Here is a 25,248-nt window from a genome sequence, read left to right on the forward strand (position 1 = left end):
TGGTCATTGGGAGCCAGAATTCTTGCTGTTTGCTTGGGGGTTCAAATACTTATTTACTGCATCAAATACAAATAAAGTCATAAATGTTATAAAATGCAATTTTCTGGATTTGTTTGTTGATATTCTATTTCTCACTGTTAAAATACACCTATCATTACAATTATAGATCACACATTTATTTGCAAGTGGCCAAACTTGCGAAATCGGCAGGGGTTCAAATACTTATTTTCCCCACTGTAGTATGACTTGATTGTGATTGTGGTTTTACTGCCTGTGTGGTCCAATGTCTCCAGCAGAAAGCTGTCAGGTCCGAGGCGGAGGAGCTTCTGTTCCCGGGCCCCATCAGCCCAGGCTTCTCCCTCCTCCACGCCCTCTGGCAGACCTTCTCTCAGTGCCTGCTCCAGGTGGGGCTGCTCAGGCTGCTCACCGACCTGCTGGAGCTGTTGGGTCCCCTGGCTCTCAGGTAGGACCAGTGATCTCACAGACGACACCTGACCTGAGGGTCCCTATCCCTCAACAACCCCCATCCGATCCACCTCCCAAGTTGTTTGTTGTGAGTTGGGGTTTTTTTTTGGGGGGGGGGGGGGGGGGGTGGTGACATGTGGCCCCATCATTTGTCACTAAGAAAATGTCCCCTGGTGTCTCTCTTGGGGACCCAAAGCCTTGTACGTTTTTAGTCTGTCCTTGACTAGTGTCACCAAGGATACAGTCAGCCAAGGGCTTCAGAAATATCTGGTAACTTTAATAAGGGGTGTTAAAACAAAACAAGGACAGACATAACCTGGGGGAGTATGAAGATCTGTGAGAAATCTTCCAGTTCAGACCTTTCAGTATACCTATTTCACCTACTGATAGTGCCTCTTTGTGCTAATTGAGAAATCCAGATGGATTTTTCAAATATGCATCCAATTTGCAATTTATAAAACATATTATTACTATGTCCTCTTTCTTCAATATTACATCTGATTTAAGCCAACTACATATTATTTTCAATCACTTTTATGCAGAAGAGTGAGAATTTTGCCCTGTTGTTGGTGAGGTTTATGGCATTTCCATATTGTGTAAAGTATACTCATGTTGGGCTTTTGTAAATAGTATCCCTTGATTTCACATCAACCCTGTTACCCTCATGAAAATACAGGGAGGGTAGTATATAAGCTTTGGCCATGATTTCAATATATGCAATGTATGTGTTTGTTTACCATGCATCAGGGATGTACTTGCAATGTGTGTAATGTGATGCAATGATTTAGCTGTGCTCAGTATGTTATTTAAATTTTTTTAATTTTTTTTTATTATTATGTCGATGTATGTATATTTTGATCCACTTTTACAGATGGAAGTAAAGTAAAAAATTAAGTGCCATTCATCTTTTTTGGCCTTTTTCTCTTTGCGCCTCATTCACGCAGGTGGATAATCCTGTTCATCGAGAACCAGGGAGTGTACGACTGGCAAGGGCGCACGTACGTCCTGGCACTGGTTGGCATAGTCGTTTGCCATTCCCTTGTTGAGCAGCTTCACGAGAAACACAGTGGCATGACCAAAGTTAAGGCCCAAGTGGCTTTGACGGGCATGCTATGCAGAAAGGTGAATCGCAAAAGCTGTCCTGCTCATGTCAGGTGACATACATTTTCCACTGAGAGATAAGTGGATATGTGTCAAACTGTAAGCTACATTCCCAGTGCTCCTTTTCTGTCAAGACGTTTTTCTGGCTTTGCATCCGAGGCCATTGATGTTGCGAGAGGCAGGCAATGAGATCACACACCATGACTGAAGCTAGAATTTAATCTGACAGTCTGGCACTGTAATATATGCTTGATGAGTCACGTCAGCCATTTCCACTCGTCTAAAATAACCCTCTTCTCTTCTCTCTTGTGTCACCTCACCCAACATGCTCCATTTCAATTCACCTCAATCTGCTCACGCTCCATTTGTCCACACCAAAAAAACAAAACAGGTCTTGTGTGTTTCCAGCCGTTCTCATTGCCAGGTCACTGCCGCGGGTGCGGCCACGCACCTGTCGGTAGACGTTAAGAAGGTGGCGGGTCTGGTGGTGACCCTGCCCCTGCTGGTGTCCTCTCCCCTGCGGGTGGCGCTGTGCCTGGGCTTCCTCTGGAGGGAGCTGGGCCCCGCGGTGCTGGTGGGGGTGACCGTGCTGCTGTTTCTCATTCCTGTCCACTCAGCTGTGGAGCGCAGAGTCAAACTGCTGAAGGTGAAACGGAAGGGTGGGGTGGGGTGGGGTGGTGGGGTTGCCTGGAGAATAATGTATTTTTATGGGGGGGTGTGATTTCTGCTCTGTCACTGAACACTGGCCGAAGGGCAGTCTTTCTTTTTGTTGTTGTTTTTATTCCAGATCCTACAAACATGATAGGCCTCTTCCTGTTAAATGTTTTAATAAAGTGCAATTGAATGTGTGTCGGTGCGTGAGATGTAAATGTTAACGACTGCGCTTCTATCCCCAGAGGAGTCAGATGAAGGTGAGAGAGGAGAGGGAAACTCTGCTGAAGGAGATGCTGACTGAGATCAAGGTTAGTCTCTGCTGCTGCTGTTGCATCAGACTCCACTCTGTTTATGTTTGGGATATCCAGCCGTGTTAGAATTGAGGCACTAGAAATCCTGCTGGTTACCACTAAATTCCGAAGGTTACCACTAAATATTTAAAATATCCTTTCCGTTTCTGGACTTGCACTATGCACCTCCATGCATCTGTACCTTTCTGCAATATGCAGTCCTGCCATTGAAATGAGATGCCTGTAATCATCCCCGTGTCATTTTAACAGTCTTAACTGTCTTCCTCATTACCTCTGCTTATGGTCACTCATTGGTCCTATCCTGCTTATGCCTTTCCCTCCGTGAGCCCTGCTCCCCTCTCGGGCTTGACCCCATGCTACACTTGAGCCTCTCCTTCATCTAATCCCTCCTGCCTGACCCACTTATCATTCCTCCGGAGGTCAGGGATGCTTTTATATCCCCAAGGAGCGCACACGCCCACACACACACACACACACACACACACACACACGTACACAGACACATATACAGAGGTAATCCACAATGGATGCAAATTTAATACAGAGATGTCAACCTAAAAAAGATTACACACATTTGCACATTCTTCCCCGTCTATGCGTATCATGTGGGAGAAGAGGCATTTTCATTCTGCTAACTGGAGTCAGTGGTGGTTCTTAATGTTGGCAGTCTCCAAAGGATGCCAGTGCATGGGTACACAACAGAGTGGGCGCCCAAATGTATGTGTTTGCCAAGGGCATCAAGCGAGCCAGGACTGCCACTGACATGAATGACAATACAAAGGGATTCTCAAAGCCAGTGAAAGAATAACCTCTGTGCATTCATCCATTTTATTTGCATCGCTATCCTTGTGTGAAAACAGATGTGTCAAGTGTCATTCATCAGTCTGATATCTTCTCTCTCTCTCATCTTCTTTGCATCTCTCCTCCTTGCATGCGTGCCGTGTTTGGATGCAGATGCTAAAGCAGTTGGCCTGGGAGGCATGGTTCCAGTGTCGTGTGACGGCGGCACGAGAGAGAGAGTTGGAGACGCTAAACATCCTTGGCTATCTGACAGCCTTCTCTATGCTGAGCCACATGTGTGTGCCCTTCCTGGTATGAGTCCTATTTTTCATCAATCTCTGATTCTGTCACTACTGTTTTTCTCTGCAACGTTTAAAATAGCTCAATGATGGAGGAACAAACAATAAATGAATAAAGTCATTAAAAGAACTTTAGTGGTATTTATGCATTATTTTCACATCACAATAACACACTATTATACATATGTCATAAAACATTATAGGGTGCTCAATTCCCATAATAACTAATTGAATAAGAACATTTATTGTTTACAGTGTTATCATCCTGTAGAGTCAGATACCATTGGATGTGAGTGCATGAATGTATCGCTATGTAAATGCATGCTGTGTTCACAGGTTTGTCTCTCCAGCTTGGGGGCGTTTGTCCTGATGGATGATGGGAATGTTCTCACGGCCTCTCAGGTGTTCACCTCCATCTGGCTCTTCAGGCTTCTCCGTCCGCCACTGTTCAGTCTCCCCAACCTCTCACCTATCTTGACTCAGGTAACACACACACACACACATACACAGAAGCCAACTCATTTCTACAAACATACTTCCCACCTTAACTGGAAGAGTGTAACACAGGTTGTCGAAATCTATGCTTCACTGCTTATACAGGAAGGCAACCAAATATGCCTGTAACCCATCACAGTGCTGCAATACTCCACCCTGCTGTTGAAAATAACTGATGTGCTTTACTGCCCCTTGCAGGCTAAGCAGTCTCTGTGTCGCCTGGAAAGCATCTTTCGCACTGAGACTACAGACTTAGACTGCTGTCATCCAGCCTTTACATCAGGTAAAAGGAATATCTCCATGGATGTGCAATATAATGAGAAAAACTGGTTTCAGCATATCAGCCATATGCCAATTAGGAGATAGACAGAGGTTCGTTATTTATCTTGTCCAGGGTATGGATTATATACATCAACAGTCTGAACACATTCTTTCATACCTTACTACCAAAACTAAATAAATGAAAATGGAATAAACGGAATAGGAGTGCACGGATGGCAGATGGCTTAATCTGGACTCTTGGCCTATGGCCTTCTGTCGTGCTTATTTAGAAGCGAATTTTAACATCCTGTGAATTGTGACTTTTGCATTAGTGCTTATTTCATTACTGCCTGTGTGTTTGTGTGTGATTGTATAGGGATTTGCAATGAATGTGTGTGTGTGTTTGTGTGTGTGTGCGCATGTGATTAAATTGATGTGGATGTGTATGTGTGTGAGAGAGAGATTGCATGCAGTTGGTGTGTGTGTTTGTGTGTGTGTGTGTGGGGGGGGGGGGGGGGGGGGGATTGTGTGTGTGTGTTTGTTTTCATATGTACGATGTCCTCCTGCTCTCAGATGAAGCTGAACTGGGCCTGCCATCCTGCTGCCTGACGGAGGCTTTGCACAGGTGGGTGGATCCATGCAGGATTTTCCCAACCAGCTGTTGGACAGAGGTCATGACCATTGCTCCCGCATCTGCACCTGTCACGGTTGCCGTGGTTCCTTCATCCCCTCGTCTGTGCGATTTGGGGGGTTGGTCATCCCTGCCAGCTCTCTGCTAGATCTACTGTGGTTGCTTGGCTATTATCTAACGTGATTAGAGGAATGACATGGCTTTTCTGGCTGTTATCCCCTAACATGCGACCTCATGAAATGACACTGGGATCTTTGCCAAGTTAATCCGCACTTCGATTGGGCAAATAGCTTGCACAGAGCTGTCTTATTGCACAGAAGCCCTCATCGAGCTCCTGAGAGTGTGCGGTCCTATGAGGCCAGTCATAGCGTGGCACAGGGAGCCAGCAATCCTGAATTACAGTCAGTTAATCCACAGCATAAACTCAGTGATGCTAAGAGCATTTAATTTAGCCCTGATCATGAGTGTCATGATATCCCCATGCTGGATGTACACAGACAAACGTACCAGGATAAACAAACAACAGACCCTTTTCTTGACGTGTTCCCACTTAGGAACAACCAGGATGACCAACTCGGTGAATTAAAAGTGGAGATGGAACACCCATCCCTAAGTGTGAGTATAAATTATCTGTTACCATGACTTTATTTGACAGTTGTGCCAGCCTTTCCAAAAAAGTAGTAAATATTAGCGAAGTACACACATTCGGAGAGAATACAAAGCGTTGTTTGTAAATGCATCCAAAAGGTATACATGACAAAAGGAAATTGGGAAATTAGTAACTTGGAAGTAGGAATTTGGGCAAAAAGGAACAAAATTGAACATTTTAGGAGTATTTTATTAAACCTGCAGCCAAAATTACGAGATGAAAATTCTTCAATGCTTTATTGAGTCATTTATTTAAGACGTCTTTCCTGTCACACAGGGATCTGGACCAGATATCCAATGGTACCTTCATGCCTTTGGCTGTGTCTGGGTCCTGCTGTCCCTGCTTGCCCTGACAGGCCTGGTTCTGGTGGCTGTCGGACAGGATGGGCTGCTGGGCCAGTGGACCAGCGATGCAAAGGAGGTCCAGGGTCTGGAGGGCTGGACGGAGCTGAGGGACTCCTGCCTCTCTCTCTACGCAGTGCTGGGGCTGCTGCAGGGTGAGGATGCTGGGTGGTGAAAGTTTCCTCTTCTAAGGTACCATGTCATGGAGATTGATGAAAGCTAATTTCTCTCTCTCTCTCTCTCTCTCTCTCTCGTGTGTGTGTGTATGTTTCAGCCATACTTGTGTGTGGGGCTGCCCACTTCCTGACCCAGGGTTCTCTGAGGGCCTCTGGGGGACTCCACAGTGAGCTCCTGTCAAACGTGCTGCACCTTCCCCTCAGCTTCTTCCAGAACTCTTCGCCAGAGAGGGTGTTGCAGTCCCTCACACGGGTGAGGGCGAGTCTCTCTATCCTGGTTAATCATAGACAACCCAAACTAGTAATGTACATTGTTTTACATATGGGCATTTGGCTGATATGTAGTGAGCAAATTTACCACAATGGTGTTGATCCTCTGTGCTTCACAAAAATGAAAACCTCAAAGGCATTAAATGAGCATCTAAAGACTGTGCTGAACCATGTGTTTCTCATCCCTTTCTCTTCCAGGATATGTATTTGATTGACGATCAGGTCCCTGAGCGTCTGCGTGCGTGGACGCTTTCCCAGCTGGAGATGTGTGGAGCTGTTCTTCTCATCTCTGTCGTCTCACCCGTCTTCATCCTGGCAGCTAGTCCTCTCCTCATTTTCCTTATTAGGGTCCAGGTAAGGCAAATCTATCTTGGTCAGTGTTTGTTGGGTGAAATGAAAGTGCCAATTCCCTGGCATCTCTTTAAATCTATGACTGAGCTGGTTATCTGACAGCTGGTTAATGTATCTATCATGTGGCATGCACCAAACAACCCTTTTTAAAACGGAGGCCTTTTCTCCTCCTGCTGGTTAATATTACAGTTTATGACCAGCAGGGGGAGCCCAAAGATTTGCTTTGTTGTGGCAGGCATTTTTTGATTAATTTTCTAACCTCACTTTATCTATTCTCTCTTCTTTTTCATGTCTGTATCTCTACTTTCCTCTTTTCGTGACCCACTTTGTGTTTTCCCGTCCTCTTTCTCTAGTCTCAGTACTCATCTGTTTCAAGGCGCATGGAGTGTCTGGAAATGGCCTCTCACCTCTCCGTCAAAGCTCTATTCCGAGAGATGCCACGTGGTGATCGTGGCGATGAGGTCAACTCTGCAGCCTTCAGCTATCAGGATCAAACTCTGGGTCACTGCCACCAGACTCTCCATGACTACTTGGTGTGTCACTACAACAGAAACATCCTGAGCAGGTCAGACTGCAAACACAATCAGTCCATGTCATCCAAGTGTCCTTTTTAACAAAGCGCTGGTTCATGAAATGCCCTCCAACAAACTGAGCCTTTCATGAACAGATTCAAATGTACTGATGGGTGATAAACATACACATCCAGGTGGGTGATAAACATACACATCCACGCTGTTGAGTGTTGATCAGTGCTGTGCCTTCTTCTGATGTGGTTTGTTAGTTAGAAGAACATAATGAAATAACTCTCGTCTTTTCTAACATGCATTTTGTCAGAGTCAATGACAGTGAAAAAGCAGGTAACATCTATGAGATTGTTAAGGGTTGGTGAAAATAAAGTTAAATAAAAGAAATTAAAAAGTATAAGCGGAATTTGCATTTTTACTAGTCATAATACAAATTGTGGACATCCGTAATGACATTTCACAATATATTCTGGATGTTCAAAATTACATTATGGATATCTGGAATTAGTTTTTCATTTTGGATATCTGAATTTAAAATGATGACTAGTAACAGTTGGATTGTAGAAATCTGAAATGGGAGTTTTTCCTAGTAAGAATTCTATTGCAGATATCTGTGGATATCTAACACTGAAAGCTCAAAACACATGAATGGCAAAAGTGCAAGAATGACATTGTGGAAATCTGAAATGACAGTTGTGGATAGGGAGAATGTCATTGTGGACATTGAAATGTTATTTTTTAAGAATTGAAATACAGATATGTATCCAATCTACCAATTAAATGTTAAAATGGCATACCATAACTGCACAGATATTTACACTGGTATTCATCACATCCGTGGCTTTCTTTTGTCTAAGGGAAATGTGTTCGTTAAAAGTTGACATGAGCTAAAACCAGTCACTTCAACAGGAACAGAGGCAACCTCTCCCATTTTTATTTGAAAATTGGTGAAATACATGCAAGGACTCATCTGAACGTTGCCTGTAATAACATGTCTACTGATATGATAGATGACCTTCCCTAGCTTTCTGCTGAATTGCTATTAGCCTTCAAACTCTTGAAGGCTATCTCTTTTTAGAGACGGAAAACATTTGTATGGCGTTAGATTGTTTGTCCAGAGAAACAACTTTTTGTCAAGGCTAGTTATTAAAATAGCCTAAACAAGTTCTAAAGTATCAAAATATAATACTTTTTATTGTACTAAACTATTTCTAGTGTACTGGCAAGTAGGTGATGTGAGTGGGTTACTTTGGTGAATTTATGGTGAATTTCCCCCATATGTTATTTGTTTATGGCTTGCCAATTGGTAAAATTGGTCAAATGTCACGTGTAGACCATAGCCCTACTAAACTAAACACTTCCTAAGCCACAAGGCCGCTTTAAAAAGAGCGACGAGTTATGAAAATGGCTGCGCTGTGTAACAACTCAAAATAATTTACCATTTATAATGAATTGTTCAGAAGTCATTTAGCCTGCTCATGTCCGAACATTTAGTTGACTTTTCCATAAATAAACCCCTTTGATTTTGGTGCAGGTGGGTCTCACTGCGGTTAGATGCCATCATGTGGATCCTGGTATTCCTGGTCATTGTCATCCTGATGGAGAGTGCCGGTACAGTGGATTCTGGGATTGTAGGCCTGGCACTTTTATATGGACTAAGTGTGAGTCTGATCTTATTGTTTCCTGTAAGCATGTGTCAAGTATTGGGAGGACTTTTACTTTATTTTATTTGAACTCCAAAGTGTATCGTTAAGGTAGCCAGTGTTCCACGACACCAACAGCTGTGTTTTGTTTTTAATGCACTCACAGTAGCACAGGCATGATGTTTGATTGAATTTGGATCTTTTGCAGTTGCGGGGAGTTCTCCGCCGGTGTAGGCAGGCATCCTCTGATGTCCATGACTGCATACTGTCTGTGAGGAAAATGGCTGAATATTCAAAACTGGAGAAAGAGGTATTCTAATCATGGTGCACTGGTACATTGTAAGACTAATTCAGCAAGAATATGAAGGTCCTCCAAAACTGTCCATAGATATATGTGTCTGAGCCATCTTCTGTATGTGTAATTATAGAGGAGATTGAGTCAGTAGTAGGTGTGGGATCAATCATGTTCTTGTGCTAGCCATCACACTGCCTGGTATCAAGAGAGTGGATGTGTCTATTGTACTTTGTACTGAAGAACTAGGGCTGAACGATTAATTGCATTTGCGATTTTATCGCGATATGATAGAACGCGATTTTCTAACCGCAACGTTCGCGATTAAAAAACGTGGTCACAAAAAAAAAAAAAAAAAAATTAAATATTTTTTTTTTTTTTTTTTTTTTAAGATGGTACATTTTGCACACAGTGTTTAAAAAGTGCATGCCTAGTGTTTATACTTAAAATTACTTTTTTTAAATTACTTAAATGCACAGTGGCAAAGCCACCGATTTGTTGTTCTTGTTTCTGTAATGAGCAGTTAAATAAAAATGTAAAATGTGGGAAAGAATATTTTACACTAAATGTATCTAATATTGTGTTGGTCATATTTAAATCATTCATTATGTTTTGTTGGGGAAAAAAAGAGGATAAAAAAAAAATCGCATATCGAATCGCAATCGCAATATTTTGGTAAAAAATCGCAATTAGATTATTTTCCCAAATCGTTCAGCCCTATGAAGAACCCACCACAGAGGGAACATGCTATTGGTTGGAGCAGAAATCTGTAGCTTAACAAGTTCCAAGGAGAAACGGCTCCTCTGTAGTGCCGGTTTAAGAGTGCTGTGTCTGATTTATGGCCACCGACTGCCTTTTATCACTGAGTGCTTTTTATCAGACAGAAAATCCTTTGAACTGATTTAAGTTCCACCTTCCCACAGGGCCCGTGGACGCTGCCCCATAGAGTTTCCCCAGGCTGGCCGCAGTGGGGAGAGATTGAGTTCAGAAACCTGGAGACCAAATGTCCAGACTGCCCCTTAGCAGCATTCAGAGGACTGTCCTTTCATATTCAGAGGGGAGAAAAGGTGCTGTGAATTTCCACACTTTAATTCAGCGCACCAGTATAAACCATTAACACCATGTGTATGGTATGAATGATCACAGGCTTCTTTTTTTAGCATCTGTTTCCGTTGAGAGTAATTAATAAGAAATATGAGATCAATGTTTAAAACCAGGGTTGATTTTTGTGATAGATGATATTTTCGTGAGCTCAGTTTGTGTGTACATCTCTTCTCTCAATGCCAGACGTGATGTCATATTTCTGGCTGATTTCACTCAGCCCCATGTAGTTTATATGTAGCTGCGTTCATATCTGCAGGTGGGTGTGCTGACCCGAGAGAGAGATGAGACAGAGGCCTTGGTGAGTTGCCTTCTCCGCACACTAGAGGGCGACAGCGGGATGTTGCTCATCGACGGGGTAGATGTGGCCAGCCTGGGCCTGCAGGACCTGCGTTGCCGCATTAATGTCCTCCCTCAGGTGAGATGTGATGTGGCCAAACTGATGGGTGCAGTTCTCAGGAACTTCAAGTGTTGATAAAGTTTGTAATTTGTGTTGGAATAAGGTACCTAACAAATTAGTAAGGACAAAGTGTAAATGTGTGAGGACAGTACAGTATTCCTTTGCATTGAGTAGAAATGGTATCAGAAGACAAATGGTTGAGCCTTGGTATGAGTAACAGGGGATCAACTTGTTAGTTCAGAGATCTGAGTAAGAGTTGTTTTAGTTAGGCGTGTGAAAATAGTATGTTGTTTAAACTCAAATACACATGTTAGCCTGTGCCAGTTAATGTTTCCTTGTCTATCACACAGCAAATGTTTGTGCTTCACACTTGTAGCACTTCTGAAAACATGCTGACAGGACTGACTCACAGCGGGGTGTGTCGGTATTTGGCAGTGTACTTAGGCACGGCTCTGAAGTTTGTTCCGCAGGGTGTGGCCACAAAAGGTGCAGTGTGCGTACTTCGCCTCACATTTCTCATGTAGCCTGCCTTTGATTTTTGTTTTTTATTGTCTCCCTGCCCAGGTGCCTGTTCTGTTCTCAGGCTCTCTGCGTGCCAACCTGGACCCTGCCAGGAGGCTCCCTGACGCCCAGGTGTGGTTGGCGCTGGAGCTGTGCCACCTAAAGGAGGCCGTTCAGGTGCTGCCAGGCCAGCTGCTACACTCGCTGCAGGGTGGCACTGCCAGTCTCAGGTGAGCCCCCAAAGCACAGGTGTCTGCTGGGGCCGGACACAGGTGTGTCTAGAGGGGCGGGGGCAAGTTGGGTTGCAGGTAATGCCCAGTGTTTTGTGTCAGACGTCTGGATTGATGGTCTTGGTAAAATTGTTAACCAGGTGCAACAGCTTAATTACCTGGCTCAAAGGGTGGGCGGGGCAGAAAACATTACAGACCTTTACTGTTCTCACCGAGAACCTTCACACCACTGAGACAGATAGCACAGAAATAGTGCTTTGTAACAGTGGCCTTTGTTATTGGTCGGTATGCTGTGCTTACAACGCCATGGCCATAAAGCGTGCTGCAGTTGATGGAGAAGTGTGTAGTTAATGATTGTCAGATGTCACACTTTATACTTTCCCTGTGCTCCAAAGGTTTGTGAAAGCAGGTCCTCTGCAGTGAGCATCAGGGTGTTTGCCACCCGGCTTTTTGTTTGTATTGCTTGAATGATACAGCAACAAAACAATTATTAGTGCCATGTACATCATAGCAGTATACTGTATACATCTAGCATATATATTATACTATATGGTGTGTTTTGTCATAATGTTCCATACTGTACTGTACGGACTACCATACATATATCACCATTGTAAACTGTATTGTACTATAGTATGATAGTATAGTATAATAAAATAAATGCTATTCCATCAGTATATAGCAATAGCAATAGCATGATTGAGTATTGTGTTTCAGTGAGGGGCAGAAGAGGCTGCTGTGTGTGGCCAGAGCCCTGCTGAGGAGCTCCAGCGTGCTGCTGGTAGAGGAGCCTGTGGCCTCGGTGGAGCCCGAGACGGAGAGCCTGGTGCAGCAGGTCATCCGGACAGAGTTCTCTGACTGCACCGTGCTGACCCTGGCGCAGAACCCACACTCCGTGATGCACTCGCATAGGTGAGTGGGTTTCACTGATTCCACAAATTCCACGTCACACACAAAGGCTATGTGTGACCCTTTTAAAAGATACACTATAAAATGGATTTCATTTGACTGAAGGGAATATGATGTCAACATTCAAGAGGACTCTCAGGAAATGCCTTCTGAGAGATTTCAACCCGTTCAAATAGCTCGTATCTGACCTCTGTGTGGGAATAATGGTTTCCTTTTATAATTATTTTTCCCCTTGTATTATGACTTTAAGTCTTTGGAGTTTACAGTGCATGTATAACACTGCTTATAATGACAATGTCATACACTCCTTTTTCTTTTCACTTCAAGGTCACTTTTGGTAATAAAAAAAAAAAAATACAAATAAGTTTAGAGAAAAATACAAATAAATGTTGTGTTTTTCCCCTGTGTCTGCAGAGTGCTGGTGCTAGACGCTGGCCGCGTTGTGGATTTTGACACTCCGTCTAACGTCTTCCAGAGGAATGCAATGTTTACTCCGAGAGCACAGAGTGATGCACTGAGGGCTCACAGCAGCAAGAAAAGAAGCAAGTGATTCACTTGGACACCGACACTCTGCTGTAGCTCCTTCATGCTGAAGCTCGACGGCTGGAGAGCCCTGCTGTGTAGAGGCTGGATTGGGCTTGATCAGTGGCCGTCTCAGTGGATACTCTCACTGTCTGGTAGAGGCCTTGAGTGCTCTGATTTTAGAGCAAAGCACATTCAGGTTATTGGCAGCTTTCACGTTATAATAGCGCACAAACACTGATACAGCACAACCATGAAACCCTTCAGCTGGTACTGTCACACCGGTGTGTTTAGACTGTTGTAGAACGAACATTCTAAAGAATGTCTGGGTCTATCGAATATAATGTGGAATTTTAGAATCTTATATTGTTGATGAATGCATTCTTTTACTAGAGTGTTCAAAACTCACACGCTGAAGGATAAAAATTGAAATGCCTTTTCTGAACTACAAGCCTCTAGGTGGGAACAACTATGAACTCTCTACATATCTTAATTAATGACATAAGTGATTTTTATAGCAGTTTTGACTTTCAGCAGTTTTGTGTATATGAAAATAATAAATACAATAGCATGCTGAAAGTAACATGTGCATCTTTAACTTGCACCATTGTAGAGATGACACATATGCACATCTGGAACATTTTTAATTTATACAATAAAATTACCAATATTGTAGAAAAGTACAATGTATCCAATGATCCATTGACATAAAATACTGTATGTTACAATTTATATACTGTACTGTTATTTATTACAATGTATGTATAACTGTTGTGAGCATTAAAGTAAATTAATAGCCATATTGTTATTCATTATCAGTGTTGGCTAACATGAGAATACCTCCAAACAGATACACACATAAATAAATATATTCCAGATGTTTACTTATTATATAATAATATAATATTATATAATTATTCCATATTAGAATGATAATTCAGAGACACTAAGCAGAGAGTGTACTTGGATATGTTAACTGGTGCACCGGGTAGCATTTATTACATACCATGCTTCCTACTGAATATCAACTAACTTTCAGGCATATTCCAATAACTGCCACATGACATTCTCTGAGATGTTGGTTAGAACATGTCCTGAACTTCTCTTACTTATTTACGTCTGTTAATTCTTCTGTTATTTTCCGTTACCTTTTCACAACCAGCTTTTCAACATGGCGTCTTTTGTAAGCTGAATCGTTGCTAAAGTTGCAATACTAAAGTTAGGGTTAAGATTGGGGCAATCAAAAAATAAGCCAACCAGGAAGATTTATTGCTGAATGTCTCTTGGCTAGGCATCATACTTTTATATGTAGCATTCTCCTGTGCAACGATGTTTCTCAACCTCTGCAACTGTCACTTTAGTAGAAGGTGCCCTCGCGATGTCTAAATCCCCTTTCTCAAACAAACTCAGATAAACAGATGTCCCTTTCTGTCTGTTTTGCAAGTGTTTTTGTTGCACCACCACCATCTTCCTCCTCTGTCCCGATATAAAGATGACACTGGGTAGCCATCCTCAACACCAAGACACTTGTACTTCTGCACCCTGCTTTACATCTGATCATCATCACAACATGAGGGCGATTGTGCTGCTGGCTCTGGTGTGCATGCCCCTGTGTTTGGCACGTAAACTCAGCCGTTGTGAAACTGTCAAGATCTTCAAAACCGAGGGCCTGGATGGTTTGGATGGACATTCCCTAGGCAACTGTAGGTACATTTATGCATTATGATTCACATTGAATATGGTTAATCTAATAGTATATTTTCTGTCCAAATGTTTTTATGAATTTATTTCTAGATATTTATCTGAATTATTATCCAGCATTTATTGTCACAGTAGTGTATATATTGCACTCTGACAGTGATTGTATGTTAATTGTAGAGTGAGCTAGATTGACAGCTGACATAGATTGACATTTTGAAATAGACCATTTTAGTGTATTCTCTAATGGACTGGTCCCTTATGTTCTGTAGATGTGTGCATGGCCTACTGGGAGACTAAGTATAAGAGCCACAAGGTGAGAGAGGCTGATGTGGGGAAGGACTACGGAATATTCCAGATCAACAGTTTCCAGTGGTGTGATGATGGCACTGCTGGAGGAAAGAACCTGTGCAAAATGAGCTGTGCAGGTAAAGGATCCCAGGCTAATGTGATACTTTCATTACTACTGCACAGAACATTTAACATTTTGTAAAATATTGTTTTTGATTGCTTGTTGCCTCAAGCTTTTTATTAAACAATCATATTAGACAAGTGAAATGAAGGAGATCAAGCCCTTTAGACAAGAAGTTGTCTAAAAGTAAGTACTTCAAAGGTTCATTCAAATGAGGGTTATTTTTCAAAGATATTTGTTTATTTTTCTTCAACAGATTTGCTGAACGATGACTTGAAGGCTTCCATTGCTTGTCTCAAAACTATTGTGGCGCGTGATGGGTTGAAGGCATGGTAAGTCAAAGCCATGATATAATGTACATGAAATTCTTATAAATATAATGAAAATACATGATGACTCAGTTAAATAATACTTATATAGTTCAGCAGTACAAATTGGAAAGAACATTCTAATGAACAATATTTCATTGGCATATATCTTTAAAAGATATTTTGAGCATGTGTGTATTATATATCAGTGTTCATGGAATAGTCAGTTATGTCAGTGGTTGGACAGACCTACACAGAGTATGTTGAAGTTGAAATGCATATATAAAGTCCAAAGTGAACTGAAATTATAGTCCCGGCATCTGCTCTTATTGTTTGTTTGTGGTCATTGGTCAGTCAATGTTACTGAGTTTTGACTGTCATTTGTTCTGCCTACAGGGACACCTGGTCTAAGTACTGTAAGGGACACAACATGAAACGTTGGGTGAAATGGTGTGACTTCAAGACACAGTGTTGTGTGTGACTGAGAGGGTGGTGTGTTGGTGTCTGTCAGTGCATCCCCGATGCAAATACAAATATCTGTGCATAGTACTTTTCATGTCATTAAAAGATATTTCACCAAAGACAAGTGTTGCTATTTTCATGATTTTCTGTCATAGTCATGTATACTGATACTATGGACAATTATGTAGACAAGACTACATTGATGAGTAATCGTCAATTTTGTCATTCTTCCACTTTCCTCAATACCTAAATGACACTGCCATCGAAATCAGTGATGTGAGACACTTGAATATTGAGTCTCTTTGAAACATTTATGGAAGTCTTTGGTGCCATTTTTGAATCAGCGTAAGATTGTTATGGCTTTTCCTTTTTTTCCCTCATTAGTCAAAATCAGCCTCTTCTCCAGATGGGAAAGGCTATGTTTCTTTAATTCTACCCCTGTGCTTCAAAGGCAGTGATTACAGTCATATCTATAATTACCAAAGCCTGTGTATATGATGCCAGCTCTCCTGTCGAAGCAAAAGACTGATTAGTTTAATTGGTTCGCTAATTACCAGTGTGTTTTTAAGTGCTTTGTGTTGCTAATTACGGCCTGAAGAAAATCACACATACAAATACCACATGGCATGGCTGGGATACAGAACACGATCACTAAGAAGACGAGAGAATGTGATCTGTCAGACCCGTCAGAGCCAATGCTCTTCTTTATGGGGTTCTATGTTTTCTGTAACCTCAAATGTGCACGTGCGTTTGTGTGTGTGTGTGTGTGTGTGTGTGCGTGTGTACGTGTGTGTGCGTGTGTGTGTGTGTGCGTGTGTGTACGTGTGTGTGTGTGTGTGCCAGGGCTCTACAGTGCGAGTATTTCACTCGCATTTGCGCCTAAAACTAGGTATGTGCGAACTTGAAAAATAATTTACGAGCACAGTGCGCGAGTGACGGGCTGTTGTCAATACACGGAGCAACGGCGCGAAGAAGTGAAGCACCATAGATTTCATATGGAAACAAGTGACGGGGTCGCGACTGCACGATGTGAACATAGCATGATGACACGCTTAACTTCATGCAAATGAGAGCGACGATTCGCAACCAATGGGCCAGAGCCATATAAAAAGAGGGTTACGACGATCTCTCCGACATGTGATCACTTGGTATAAAGTAGCTCGCAAAAAACCCACTGCTGGCAACCTGTTTGAATGGTCTTTCACGGGACAGACAGCAGCACCACCTCGATTTACTGACATTTTCGGTATATTAACACATAATATCAATTGGTTACTGGTGTGTTGTATTCTGTTTATGTCTGATACTTTATTAACATTACATTAACTTATAACACTAGGCAGCAATATTGTGAAGCAGAGCTAGAAATGGCTTTGCTAGCTCCCATACTGTAGCTCACACCAGCAACTGCTCAATTTAGAAAAAAGAAAGAGAAAGGAGTTTGGTAACTTAGCTAGTAACTGTCAATGATAACTAGTTATTAGAATGTATTAGCCAACGTTAAGTTAACTTCAAAGGGGCAGTCGAGTGTATAGGTTGTGTCAGCTTGGATAGCTAGCTAGTAATTTTCGATTTAAGCCTTCCGTTAGCCTTGGCGAACTTTTAGCTAGCTAACTTTAGCTAACTATGAGGTAGCATATCCTAGCTAAGTTATGCTAGCTAGTAAACTCATTGCAGAATAGACTATAGGGCAGGCCACGCATGACATTAATCAAGAAAAAATAAATTAATATGTGATTGGTTTAAATATCCTTGTCTATTTGGGCAGTTGTTATCATTGGCACCACTTTCAACTGTCAAAACTATCCGTCTAGCTAAATCTGTTGGTTATCAAATTGCACAGCAATTCAAATGGAGGATATGTGGTTGATTTAACTCTAAGGCCAGGTAGGCATAGTAGTTGTAATGTGCTATCACATCATTTGAAAATCTAGACTTGGTATTCTCTTATATTTGAATGATAATTCTGTTAATTAAGTATTGCCTTAAAATGATTATTTACATTGAATTAATTGGAATTCAGCTGTAGGCATATACTAAGAGATCTGTCTCTTAGAGACTAATTGCATCCACAATTTAAGTACTGCAAGCTTGACTATTATGCACTTGTAGACACAACACAGGGGGTCCCTGGGCCTGGGAAGGAAAGGAGTTTAATGTGGCTATAATATGGACTTTTAAATGTGACTAAAACTAGACTAAAATGTAATCAGTTTTCGTTGACGAAAACTAGACTAAAACTAAGAAGGATAAAAATGACTAAATGTGACTAAAACTAGTATGCATTTTCGTCTTAAGACTAAATCTAAAATAGCTGCCAAAATGAACACTGAGATAGGGGACCCCTTAATCTACAATTCATTGTTGCTAGCTCTAATCAGATGTACTAACTAGGCTAATAAGAGAAGACTAACTTTGTATGCCAACAAACACCAATAACTAGAACTAATTTGACAGACTATAAACCAACGGACTACTGGTTATGGTACACATGCTCTCTAGCTAGCTACAGTAAAAGTGTTGCTTACATTAGATACTAGACCTACAGTCTAACTCTAACTGCATTTAGAATCTAACAGACTATATCTTACAATAAACTTTAGGTAAAGCTGGCTATATAAAATACTACTAATAACAATTGATAAGAGGTCCACTAAAGTGTTGAAATATGAACAAATGCAGTAATTTGATCAATTTACCAGCTAACTTGCTTCGGAAACACTGAACATGAATGGGGTTGAACGTTGGAAAATACAATGTTTGGAACTATAGGTCGCAAATGACATGCTTTACTTCCGCATTAAAAAAAATCGCTGTGCTCCTAAATTTCTTTGGTGCTCCTAAATTTTTTCATTTAGGAGCACATGTACTCCTTGGGGAAAACCTTAGCGTAGAGCCCTGTGTGCACGTGTGTGTGTGTGTGTGTACGTGTGTGTGCGTGCTCGAGTGTGTGTGTGCGCGTGTGTGTGTGTATATGTGTGTGTGTTTGTGTGTGCGTGCATGCGTGTGTGTGTGCGCAAAAGCACAAAAGCACACAAAGCAATGAAACGATATGTAATACTGGCTCTAACATGAAAATCAGCAGTCGTACACACACTAAGCACTTTTATTTTCATGTTCACAAAAGGAGGTACACGTGAAAAATAATCCCTTTTCCATCTTTTTTTTCTCAACGATAAAGAATACTGTACATGCTACAGGAGAAAAGTGGTGAGGAGAAGGAGTAGAAAACACACAACTTTTCGAGATCAGACCAACAAACTGATCAAGCCACATACACACATCCAAAAGCTACACACTCTCTGTGCACCTTCCATGTCATTTTATGAACATATATAGCAATGTAACGTTGAGAACAAACATTCCAATAAATAAGCACCTCGTAGATAGCAGGTGTATCTGGCGTGAAACTGTTGTGGATTCGTGACATTATTTTTCTCCCTAGGTGTACATACACGCTAACACACATGAATGGAAATATGACTCAGTTGTACCTAACATCATGGATTCTAATACTGTACAAGTATTTTCAGTTAATTTAAATAATCAGGGCGTATGTATTGTAAAATATATGCAATTATACAAAATAGAAGTTATTGATATTTTAAAATGGAAACTGTATTTCACAAAGCTTCACATGCAAAATGTATAATATCGTCTGTGTTTGAGAACTAAAAATATCATACATTTGAAATTGTTTTACAATGTTTTAGCAATATTTCATGTTCATTTTCAGTTCTTTTCCTTTTCCTCTTCAACATTTACTATATTTTATTATGGAGTCTTATATTGACTGATTGTTCATAAGGCTATACAAACCTAAAATACTATATTGGTTACTCAGCTTAGTTAAATCACAAATGACTGTGAAACCAGAAAGTATTAAGCCAAATGAAAGTCGTTTCACAAACAGTGAACACCATGGGCACAGTTACTTTGAGATAAAGTGGAACTCTGAAGAGGGAATTTACTCCTTTTTTCTTGAAACAGAGTTCAAAGAAGAGCACTTGAGAGTTTTCCCTTTTTCCCTCTCTCTCTATATATCCCCACACACACACACACACACACACACACACACACACACACACACACACACACACACACACACACACACACACACACACACACACACACACACACACACAAAGTGGACTAAGCTCAGCTTTTGGTGTTTCATTTTGTGTGTGTGTCTGTGTGTTCGTCAAAGTCTTCAATGGCTGTGACCCTATTTGCGTCAGCTGGGACTCTTAATTCCACTTTTTATCTCCATCCCATTTGCATCTGTCTTAATTACTGTAATTAATTCACTCCCTGCGCTTGGTGCCAATTAGTGTTAGCCCTCCCCTAGCAACTGAGTGCACTAGCAGGCAAGGCTCCCCCTCACACAAGGAACGGAGAGATACAGGCGGTGGAGAAGGAAATGAAAAGATATGCAACAAGAGTAGGCGGTTGATGGGGGGAACTAGTGAAGCAAGGGGTGAGCCAAGATGGATGGACGATTGACAGGTGGAGGGTGTTGTTGGCAAATGCTGATGAGATACATACTAATGCGATTAAACATGCAGTTCACACTGAAGAATGTCATCGTTTGTCACGGTAGACCTTGACTGTTGGACAGTTACACATTGACACAACACACTGCTATGCAGATAAGCAGAGGAATCTAGCAGCAGTCTTAACAAAGCTGACAACAGTCACTTTGTCAGATGCCCACTGGAGGGCTTGTTGGTATTTTATACCAACTCTCAAACCAGATTCTCACACCTCCATGGCGGTGTCTGACTTGGGGGTCTTGGAGATCCAGAGCGTTGACTGATTAACACTTGTCTTCGTCCTTGGTTTGCTGTGGGGGGAAAAAGAAACAAGTTTGACCCTAAGCCATCAAGCCTACTACAGTTACAGGGTTGTAATTTGTAAGTATCCTGACACATACACACAAGCATTTCCCCACGTTTCAAGCCCAGGACAATAAATTAATCTAACTTTGGTCTGAGAAATTGCTGCATGGAGACCCATTACCCTCTCTCTATTTAGATGGCATTATGCCCTGTTTAAAAAAAAAAGAGGCTGAATTGTGTTTTGGAACTGCAACGCAGGAGAAAAACGCTGTGTATAATAAATTGCAGACGCAGACTCTTGTCAAAGCGTTTTTTCGTGACACACATGCACAGGAAATCAGACCTCCTGTAACATTTCATCTTGTCTGATGGCTGTACGGTGTCACAAGTACAAGTGGCACGCATTGTAAAGCAGGACCCTCGCATTTATTAAAGCCCGAAAGGCGTTTAATCTGGAGAGAACTTGAACGCGGTCCAGCAAGCCTTTTAATGCAGGCAGCCAGGCCGTTTAAGACGATGATTAAATGCATTGTCTGGAGATGCCCCGCCTGGGCCAATGATCGAAAATATGTTAAAAAGACATCACTCTGAGTGAGCGGGGGGCTTAATAAACATCATAAATTACACAAATGAAGAGCTTTGTAATGCCCAATCACAAAGACTAGTCTCCACTTGATAGGATGGGGGGGATTTTATACAGTATAGGGGCTAGTGGAGGAAGGGGGTGGGTGAATGGGGGGGAGGGGGGGGTTGCTGGAGAATGGCTTGCTTCAGCATTTCAGTCTGTACACGTCTGACTTTCTGTTTTCCGGATAACAGCACAATGCGGGGGACAGCTAAGACGATCCTGCGCTAGCTTTGAAACATAGTGCCAGCATGTTGTAATGCTGCAGCACTGAGTCCACACACACACACATACACACACACACACACACACACAGACAAGAGGCTAACAACAGGAGACAGACACCACCGCTGCTAGACTGAGAGCACGCCATTAAAATGCTCCTCTGTAAGCCAAGTGATTACTAATAATGAAACAGTCACAAATAAACTGTTTGTCTCTGAGAGTATGTGTGTGTGAGTGTGTGAAAAAGTGTGTTTTTTTTTTTTTTTTTACATGCAGTGCTAGTATCACTGTATAAGACGCTTCTGGTTACAGACTGAAAATAGTTTAATTAGAAGTAAACCAGAGGGTTTACATGAAAAACAAACTTCCAGTAATTTCTGTCATGAAAATGTGAGATCACCTTTTGCTGAGCATCTGGAAGCAGCAGGTCCCAGAGGCCACCAGTATGAGTAGCAGGAGTGGGATGGTTGGAATGATCACGTACACCAGGAACATACCTGAGGTGGGAAGCAGGAAATGCCATTATGAACAGACTTTTTTTTTTTTTCTCTGCAGATGGTCCTTCAAGAATTTTATTTAGGACTTTCTCAAGAAGGACTCTGTTGAAGCTTTATAATGGTTTTAATTGCATAGGATTCTTTAGTAGTACAAAGAAAATGTTCCGATGAATTGTGGAGAAGCCTATATATAACAAAACTTTTTAAAGAACCCATGAATCAACTTTATTCTGAGAATGTTCATGAACTCACAAGACGCAGAGCCTTCGACTCTGACGTCACTGGCACTACATTTCACAGCTGGAGATAGAAGTACCTTCTACATCAGAGTGGATAGATGCAATAACATTTAAACAGGAAGGCCTGAGAGACCGGGGCTACGGTGCAAACATCCACTTAGAATGTCTTGTAAAATCCGAGAACAATTTATCAGTTTGGGTCTCTGTGAACTCACACACCAACTGCTACACTCGAACATTTCAGAGAAGATACCAACAATAAGCACACAAGTGGACAGATGGCAAAGTTAGCGTCTGCTAATGTGCTTCTCATATGCTACCTGAAGGGTCTGCCACAAACACAGGGCTGTCTCCATTCTCTGTGGCCACAGCTGGCTTGTTGTCCTGTGTCTCCTCTGAAGTGTGTAGATCTGAGGACAAATACATTTGGAAAAATGTCTTCCTGTAATGCCGCCAGTGTGTTTAAGCCTGAGTTTCCAACGATACTTACAAGTAAGGAAATGCCTCTTTAAGGTTTCAAATAGGGATTTGTTTCCCCTACAGTATAATGTAGTTCAGGAATGTTGTCAGTCTAAGCGTCAAAGTGTAGAATGGACATAGTTGTCTTTCTAAGGTATGAGAGCGTGCAATGTAATATTGTCTATAATATTACCAATGGAAAAGCTTCTCACCTGTTTCACGAACTCCTGGCCTATCCCCCTGTTCCTTCACCAGGTGACTCTCTGTACCAGAAATTAACTTTGTCATAACCATGGTAGCATTTGTGTAAGTTTGTGTGGGTGTGTATGTGCCTGTTTGTGTGGGTGTGTATGTGCCTGTTTGTGTGGGTGTGTATGAGCCTGTTTGTGTGAGCAGCTGCTCTCTGCAGAAACAACTGTCCTTTCAGGTTTATCCTAAAGTCCTAACGACATGATATGGGAATAGGAAGTCACATGTAAAAGAAATGCAGCTGTCTGTTCTAACAATTTTTGGACAATCCAACACATTACTTTCTCAACCCTTCATTTGATGCACTCTAAGTGGGCGCAGGTATCACATAAATGTATTCAAAATGCTACATTTTCTCTTTTACCTGGCTCGTATTTGCAGATGAAGTTGTGCTTCATGTTGCATCTGTCGTCATTCCACTGATACAGGTAGGCTCCCCCTAGGCCATGATGAGCGGTTGGCTGGTGATACATCACCACGCAGGCTTCGCCCCCACATGATGGCTCATCAAAGTACCAGTTTCTAACAGAAGGGCAGAAGAGACAGCCATGTAAAAGCCATCACAGGGTTTTCAGGTACACCACTCTAATGGCAGTAGTGTTAGTGTGCATACATGCACAACAATCATGAAACATATAGCTCAGAGCTCTGTATGATTGGTTGATTCATGCTTTCTACATGAAGAACCAATGACATACACACAATCCCACAGAGGTGGGACTTATGTTCAGGTTCCACTTGGCAAAACTAAGACAATGCCGTAAATAATGCCCATTTAGTTAGAACCTTCTAAATAACCCAAAGGAGTCCAATCTCCCCACTTCATCATCTCCATCTCACCTGAACTCCGACACGCTCCCATCCGTCCAGCGGTACAGGTCCGGGCAGGAAGTGAACCCGGCATGTTCCTGGGCACTGTCGCCGTCCGAGCGGGTCAGCCCGATCCAGAAGTCGCCATCGGCGATGCCAGAGCCGGTGCTGATGAGCTCCTGTAAGAGATGCTCGATGTGGCGTTGCTCAGTGGCGCTCTCAATGCTCAGCAGCGAGCCACCGTCCATTTCACACGCCTGCCGTGCCTCCCAGAAGGCCACGCGGCTCGTCATGTCACGGAAGTAGGCGATCTTGTAGCACGGCTGCTCTGGGCCCCCCTGGCATACGTTCTGACCTGGAAGAAGGTTGTTATTGTAAACATTTTGAGTGATGTGTTTTCATAATGTCACATAAACAGTTCTATTCAATAAATCAGTTCTAAATAAACATGGTAAAAATGTATATATATGTGTGTGTGTGTGTGTGTGTGTGTGTGTGTGTGTGTGTGTGTGTTTTAAAATGTTGCAAGTCACATGTTCAAATGTGTTCTTAATATTTTTTTTTATTATTGCAATTATTTCTATATTATTGAATATTTAACTCAAGTTACTCAATCAAGTTCAAATCAAGTTGAGATTCAGATGCAGAGAGCCAAAAGCACCATGTTTTCAGTCCACTCATGCACTGATGTGAGTGTATTTCATTCATTAGGCCTGCCTCTTGGTCCAAGAACTCTGCTAATTAGAAAATGTAGATGGATGACACAAAATACTGGAGTGGACATTTACGCTCTCATCCTTACATTCCTTCTCTGAACAATGATGATCTCTTCTCCTCAATTTGTCAGACCCATGAGCAAGTTGCAGGCCTAATCAAGTTATCTTGTCCCATCCAGAATTTAACCATCCAATAAACTGCAAACCATGCCTGCAGCTGATTTGCTTTAGATGTCAATCACAATCACTACATCATACTTACATGACTTTTCTTCTGCCAACAATCTTGTTGTCAAAATCATTCTTGATGTAGCCCATTCTTTTCTGCTGAACATCTCCGACAGGCTGCTTAAATGCAGACAATGCCATGATATACCTTCTTATAACTGATCCCTTCTCTGCTCTCACAATACTGAGTGAACATAGACTGGCCGACAGCACAAAAAAAGATGGCACAAAACTGATGGTCTATAAACCTCCAGGAAAGGTTATACAAGCCTTTGTGAGGCAGTCAACGATCCAGGAGCCTTTTAGATGTCTCTTACATAGACAAACCAAATAATAATTATGAGTAGAGTGCACATGTTTTTACAAGAGAATCGAGGGCATGACAGACTGGTCAGGTAATAAGCCCAGCCTTTCTAACATTAAAATAAAACTCTTCATCATCTAAACATTTCTATGTATGATCACGTAGGACTCAATCAAATAAAACTCTTCATCACCTAAACATTTCTATGTATGATCACGTAGGACTCAATGAAATAAAACTCTTCATCATCTAAACATTTCTATGTATGATCG

The 25,248-nt window shown here is 41.9% G+C and overlaps 3 protein-coding genes across 3 annotated transcripts in view; 2 read left to right on the forward strand and 1 right to left on the reverse strand.

The window, feature by feature from the left end:
- Positions 1-13,700, forward strand: part of abcc13 (ATP-binding cassette, sub-family C (CFTR/MRP), member 13) — a 14,017-nt gene extending 317 nt beyond the window's left edge. The window contains exons 2-21 of the mRNA XM_042710340.1: positions 294-463; positions 1,410-1,587; positions 1,871-2,212; positions 2,463-2,528; positions 3,486-3,623; positions 3,947-4,093; positions 4,304-4,388; positions 4,940-4,991; positions 5,552-5,612; positions 5,923-6,150; positions 6,243-6,416; positions 6,632-6,787; positions 7,138-7,349; positions 8,843-8,969; positions 9,160-9,261; positions 10,167-10,310; positions 10,604-10,762; positions 11,309-11,475; positions 12,193-12,387; positions 12,799-13,700. Coding sequence (XP_042566274.1) covers positions 294-463; positions 1,410-1,587; positions 1,871-2,212; positions 2,463-2,528; positions 3,486-3,623; positions 3,947-4,093; positions 4,304-4,388; positions 4,940-4,991; positions 5,552-5,612; positions 5,923-6,150; positions 6,243-6,416; positions 6,632-6,787; positions 7,138-7,349; positions 8,843-8,969; positions 9,160-9,261; positions 10,167-10,310; positions 10,604-10,762; positions 11,309-11,475; positions 12,193-12,387; positions 12,799-12,934 — 3,039 coding nt within the window. The 3' untranslated portion in view covers positions 12,935-13,700. The remainder of the gene's footprint in view (positions 1-293; positions 464-1,409; positions 1,588-1,870; positions 2,213-2,462; positions 2,529-3,485; positions 3,624-3,946; positions 4,094-4,303; positions 4,389-4,939; positions 4,992-5,551; positions 5,613-5,922; positions 6,151-6,242; positions 6,417-6,631; positions 6,788-7,137; positions 7,350-8,842; positions 8,970-9,159; positions 9,262-10,166; positions 10,311-10,603; positions 10,763-11,308; positions 11,476-12,192; positions 12,388-12,798) is intronic.
- A 726-nt stretch (positions 13,701-14,426) lies between these two features.
- On the forward strand, positions 14,427-15,905 carry lyz (lysozyme). Its single transcript, XM_012833237.2, has 4 exons — positions 14,427-14,609; positions 14,877-15,032; positions 15,273-15,348; positions 15,721-15,905. The coding sequence occupies exons 1-4, from the start codon at positions 14,477-14,479 to the stop codon at positions 15,803-15,805; spliced, it is 450 nt and encodes a 149-aa protein (XP_012688691.1). The 5' UTR covers positions 14,427-14,476; the 3' UTR covers positions 15,806-15,905.
- A 3,988-nt stretch (positions 15,906-19,893) lies between these two features.
- On the reverse strand, positions 19,894-24,813 carry chodl (chondrolectin). The gene is made up of 7 exons (XM_031584470.1): positions 24,723-24,813; positions 23,759-24,083; positions 23,283-23,440; positions 22,882-22,932; positions 22,531-22,620; positions 21,875-21,971; positions 19,894-20,629 (listed from the first exon to the last, which is right to left on the reverse strand). The coding sequence occupies exons 1-7, from the start codon at positions 24,811-24,813 to the stop codon at positions 20,545-20,547; spliced, it is 897 nt and encodes a 298-aa protein (XP_031440330.1). The 3' UTR covers positions 19,894-20,544.
- Positions 24,814-25,248: the final 435 nt, after the last annotated feature.

Source organism: Clupea harengus, chromosome 17 (assembly GCF_900700415.2).
Source record: "Clupea harengus chromosome 17, Ch_v2.0.2, whole genome shotgun sequence".
Classification (NCBI taxonomy): domain Eukaryota; kingdom Metazoa; phylum Chordata; class Actinopteri; order Clupeiformes; family Clupeidae; genus Clupea; species Clupea harengus.

What these genes read in the sequence shown, in the direction of transcription:
- chodl (XM_031584470.1), bottom strand. Translation starts at nt 24,813, where the DNA reads ATGGCATTGTCTGCATTTAAGCAGCCTGTCGGAGATGTTCAGCAGAAA. An exon ending in TTTTGACAACAAGATTGTTG is followed by an intron (nt 24,084 to 24,722) that starts GCAGAAGAAAAG and finishes ACCTTCTTCCAG; the next exon opens with GTCAGAACGTATGCCAGGGG. An exon ending in GTTTGTGGCAGACCCTTCAG is followed by an intron (nt 21,972 to 22,530) that starts GTAGCATATGAG and finishes TTCCCACCTCAG; the next exon opens with GTATGTTCCTGGTGTACGTG.
- lyz (XM_012833237.2), top strand. Translation starts at nt 14,477, where the DNA reads ATGAGGGCGATTGTGCTGCTGGCTCTGGTGTGCATGCCCCTGTGTTTG. An exon ending in TGGACATTCCCTAGGCAACT is followed by an intron (nt 14,610 to 14,876) that starts GTAGGTACATTT and finishes TATGTTCTGTAG; the next exon opens with ATGTGTGCATGGCCTACTGG. An exon ending in CGTGATGGGTTGAAGGCATG is followed by an intron (nt 15,349 to 15,720) that starts GTAAGTCAAAGC and finishes TTCTGCCTACAG; the next exon opens with GGACACCTGGTCTAAGTACT.